General features: G+C 36.2%; 1 protein-coding gene across 1 annotated transcript in view; it reads left to right on the top strand.

Annotated features, from left to right (window-relative positions):
• CLEC12A (C-type lectin domain family 12, member A) overlaps positions 1–4,808 on the top strand; it is a 45,730-nt gene that overhangs the window by 13,466 nt on the left and 27,456 nt on the right. Inside the window, exons 2-3 of the mRNA XM_012652148.1 lie at positions 3,297–3,395; positions 3,693–3,881. Coding sequence (XP_012507602.1) covers positions 3,297–3,395; positions 3,693–3,881 — 288 coding nt within the window. The remainder of the gene's footprint in view (positions 1–3,296; positions 3,396–3,692; positions 3,882–4,808) is intronic.

Here is a 4,808-nt window from a genome sequence, read left to right as displayed (position 1 = left end):
CTTAAAGAACTCCTGTTCCGGTTAAACCCAAATATCCACCCACTCTGTGCCCCGCAGTTGAATATTGTTGACGAAAAATACACAAATTTTCAAACCCTGTTTACTCTCATCTTTCCTCCTACTTCATTCTATACTTTTTCTTTCTACTACCAAAATTTCCATTCTGATAATCTTCCTTCCTTCCAGATACTATTCGTGAAGCACTTACTCTTACCGAAGGACAGCTCCTCATTTTATTCTGAATTTCAGTTCATGTGTCCTTCTCAAAGACACACTTCTATAATGTTTTCCTTTCTCTCCTGCTTCATTAGTCTCTCTTTCTTCTCTAATTATCCCTTTTTAGTGCTCCAGCATGCTCTACTACTCCTGTTCAAACAAAACACAGTCCATGCTCAATCCCTTCAACCTCTCCATGATTATTTCATTTCTTTGCTTCCTTTCACAGTTCAACTTTCTGAAAGCATTGCCTTTGGTCACTGACTCCCAGTTCACTTCTCAGCTCCTTCTCAGCCAACTCCATTAGGCTTCTGCCCCCATGGTTTCATGGAGACTGTGCTTCTCTGGGTCACTGAGGGCCTCCCTGTTTCATCCCAATGTTCTTTCATTACTTCACTTCCCTGCAGCATTCACAAAGTTGAACTGTCCTTCTTTAACCACTTTCTTTGCACATCCTCCTAGAGACATCCTCGTGGTCTCTGCTATCACAATGGCTGCTCCTTCTCCGTCATCTTTTTTGACTCTTCTCCTTAATTCAAACTCTAGATGATGGAATACTCCAGGCCTGTGTTCTGGGTTCCCTTTTCTTGTGTCACTCAATATGCTTTTCAAAGTTTCCTCCTTCAGTCATTCGGCTTCAAATAGAATTACTCCCACATATGTCCTTAGGACCTTTCCCCATATCTCAGGATTAGAAAATACAAGCGCCTGTTTCACGTTTCCATGTGGAGTTCTAATTTCTTCTTAAATTTAAAATGGCAAAAATAGAAATATTTATTTTTCTTCTAAAGTGGTCTCTCTCTCCAGTCATCCTCATCTCATTAAATTCACATATAAGCACATATTTAAATACAATTACCAAGTGATTGCTATGTGCCAGCACTGTTTTAACTGCATTACAAATGTATCATTTAATCTCCAATATTTTGCAATCTTGGTCTTCCTTCCTTCCTTCCTTCCTTCCTTCCTTCCTTCCTTCCTTCCTTCCTTCCTTCCTTCCTTTTTTCTTTCTTTCTTTCTCTCTCTCTTTCTTTCCTTTCTTTCTTTCCTCTTTCTTTTTCTTCCTTTCTCTCTCTCTCTTTTTTCTCTTTCCAATGCAGAAATTGAGACACTGATGGGTTAAGTATCTTGCCCAGAGTCCCATAAGTGATAAGCAGTAGAACCAGGATTCAAAGCTAAGTATTCTGTCCCTAAAGACTGTATTGTGATTTTTGTCTCTATGAGATACCGCCTGTAAATGTGTTTATCTTATTTACCAACTTTCTGAAGTCATTTTGTAAATTTATGCTGTACAGTCTAACTTCAAAATTTATGCTTTATATGGATCATTAAATTCCCTAACGCTACTAGTAAATCAAGCTACTATTCTCTTTCATATGGTAGATTGCAATAGGTTTCTTACTCTTCTCCCTGTTTCAATACTGCAATTCCACAATTCATTCTCAATATGCAGTCACAGTGATTTTTGTGATAAGCCAATTTGGTTATTTTTCCCTCCTGATTAAATCTTTCCAATAGTGTCCCAAAAAATTCCAACTCCTTTACTCTAGCAAAACAGGCTGTAAATAATCTGTCTCTTGCCTTTTTAAAAAACTTCTTCTACTATTTCTCACATTGGCCACAGTAAAACGAAATTTATTCTGTTTTTCAAATAGAACCTTTTCTTTGAACTAAGTGTTCTTGCTGCCTGTAATGTTCTTCCCACTGATTTTTGCATACTGGCTCCTGTTTTTCATAAGGTCTGAACTATTTACTTTCTAATATAACTCACCTTTAAATCTCTGTACACCATAGCCCAGTTTGAGATCAATTGACCTATCTACACTTTACTTATTTATCACCTATCTATCATTTATATATATATGTGTGTATGTTTGTGTGTGTGTGTGTGTGTGTGTGTGTGTCTATTCATCCATTTCCTCTCACAATTACAATTTATCTCCATGAGAGCAGAGACTTGTGTGTCTTGCTCACTTCTGAATTGTTAGTACCTAGAATAGTGTCTGGTGTGTATAGAAGGTACTCAGTAGGTAACTTTTGAATAACTAAATTCATACATAAATGAGAAAAACAATTTTAAGAAAGATACACTTAAATTTATAATTCTAACCTTCCATAAAATCTTGACCACATAGTTCTTTCACTAGTAACTATTTTCAAAAGTCTAAAGAAGTTAAGTTTCAGGTTTTATTAGCGATTTTCTCTGGATTTCACAGTATTATTGCACCATCAACTGTGAAATGTAAGAAATAGCTCAAAAGTATGCATATAGTAAGATTATCATGTTATCCCAGAATTGTATTTTCTCTAAATATCTAGTCTTTACATATACACATTATGATCATTTAAATCATAGTGATTTAAGAATAATTAATTCATGATATAAAATTCATTTTACTGTTTTTTTAATAGGAAAGTGATCTGTTCTGGGCACCGCTGTTCGGTAGAAAAGAAAGCAATCAATAAAAGTTTCTTACTAAAAAACATGAAAAATACTGAAAAATTCTAATGAAGAAATGCTGTCAATCTGGACTAAGATCAGAGACACTCAGAAATATTATTAATACAAAGAGACAGCCTATCATGTATGTTCTGCAGCCAAACTCTCAGGATTGTCTGAGGAACACATAAACAACTGAAACTGTTTTCTTTGACATGTGACAATTTTCTACTCAAAGAAAGACTGTTCAGATCGATTTCTCTGTTTGCTGCCAGTTACTCAATTTCCCTAAATTTGTACAAAAAAAAATATACTATATCTAGTTCGATTGGTTTTCTCCACCCTCAATGTAAAGCCTATTTTTGCCTGTTTCTTGAATCAGTCTACCATTAACAAGTTCTTCTATGAGAATCAGTTTCCTTGCAAAACAGTTAACCAAATATTTTTTACTCATACCTCAAAAAGATTTAAGATGTCCTTTAGTGTCTAGCAAACAACATTCCTTTATAATTGACATGTTAGGAAAGAAATAAAGGCAAATGGATGAATGAATGGATAGATGGTTGGATAAATAAATCAAATGAAGGTGTATGCCATTTGTTACTCTTTGTTAATTTTGCTTTAATTTTTCTCTCTACAGCACCTCCTTCTCCTTCCCACATATGGCGCCACACAGCCTTGTCCCTGACTCTTCTCTGCCTTCTGCTGCTCGTTGGATTGGGAGTCTTAGGAAGCAAGTGTATGCACTAATTTTGTTTTGATTGAAAGGGAAAGCACCTAGAATTTCGAGAACTTTACAACCAAAATTTATTCTTCAAATTGAAGCATTGCAATAATGATAAGTGACGTGCCCACAAAGGGCACTTACTTTGTGGTACTTAGTCTCTTTCCCACACTCCTGTAGAGTAACTGCTTCCCTAGCCCTTTAGCTTCCTTAATACAACTTCTGAAAAAGATAAAGAGTGATGACTCCATCACCCTTTAAAATTCTTTTTTTTTTAAATTTTTTTTTAATTCTTTTTTTTTTGATCTGTAGTTTACAGAAGTTTGAAGATAGAAATGGAAAAATTGGATAAACTACAAAATATCAATGAAGAACTTCAGAGAAATATTTCTCTACAACTGATGAATAACATAAGTAGCTCCAACAAGATCAGGAACTTCTCCATCACACTGCAAAAAATAGCCACTAAATTATGTTATGAGCTATATAGAAAAAATCCAGGTAACCATGTATTGCTCTTGGAGTTATTTACTAGACAATGAACTAAACTATAGAGTCCCTTAAGAATCATTTCATTATTAGCTAGCAACCTTTCCCTGGGAAGCATTTATTTGGGGGAAGGAATTAAATGTGGTTGACAGAAAACTCATTGCTATTTCCATGTAGTTAGAAGAAAAGCAAAAAATAAGTAATAATAATTACAGGCCCCGAAATTATCAGGGAATGACAGTTACACAATAAAACACAATATAGTTTCTCTGTCATTTACTACTGTTGTTCTGGGCTCTGATGTCAATAGAAGATAGAGAGGAAATGACACCTCTTTATAGGTGACCTCATTCCTAAATTTTAGGCAATAATTGATGACAAAGAGTCCATAGAAAACAAATAAACCGAGATGTTACTTTTGGGATTTGGGGGAGGTGGTCTTATCTCTATAAATTTCTGTACTTACTGTAGCTAAAATGTGTTTCTTGTGCTCCTGAGAAGCCTCTCAAATATTCAATAAGTCAGAGAGCTAGAGGTTGGAGAAGGCAGGATTGGTATAGGTGTGTGGGGTTGATTGTTCCTGTACATAATGTTTCCCACGATTCATTTTTATTGCTATTAAAGAATACAAAAACTGGCCAGACGCGGTGGCTCACGCCTGTAATCCTAGCACTCTGGGAGGCCGAGACGGGTGGATCACTCAAGGTCAGGAGTTTGAGACCAGCCTGAGCAAGAGCGAGACCCCGTCTCTACTAAAAATAGAAAGAAATTGGCCAAACTAAAAATAGAAAAAATTAGCCGGGCATGGTTGTACATGCCTGTAGTCCCAGCTACTCGGGAGGCTGAGGGAGTAGGATTGTTTGAGCCCAGGAAGTTTGAGGTTGCTGTGAGCTAGGCTGACACTGCAGCACTCTAGCCCAGGCAACAGAATGAGACTCT

Source organism: Propithecus coquereli, unplaced genomic scaffold, assembly GCF_000956105.1.
Source record: "Propithecus coquereli isolate 6110/MARCELLA unplaced genomic scaffold, Pcoq_1.0 Scaffold380, whole genome shotgun sequence".
Classification (NCBI taxonomy): domain Eukaryota; kingdom Metazoa; phylum Chordata; class Mammalia; order Primates; family Indriidae; genus Propithecus; species Propithecus coquereli.
Note: the sequence above shows the minus strand (reverse complement) of the source record. Positions and strands in the feature narration are given on the sequence as shown.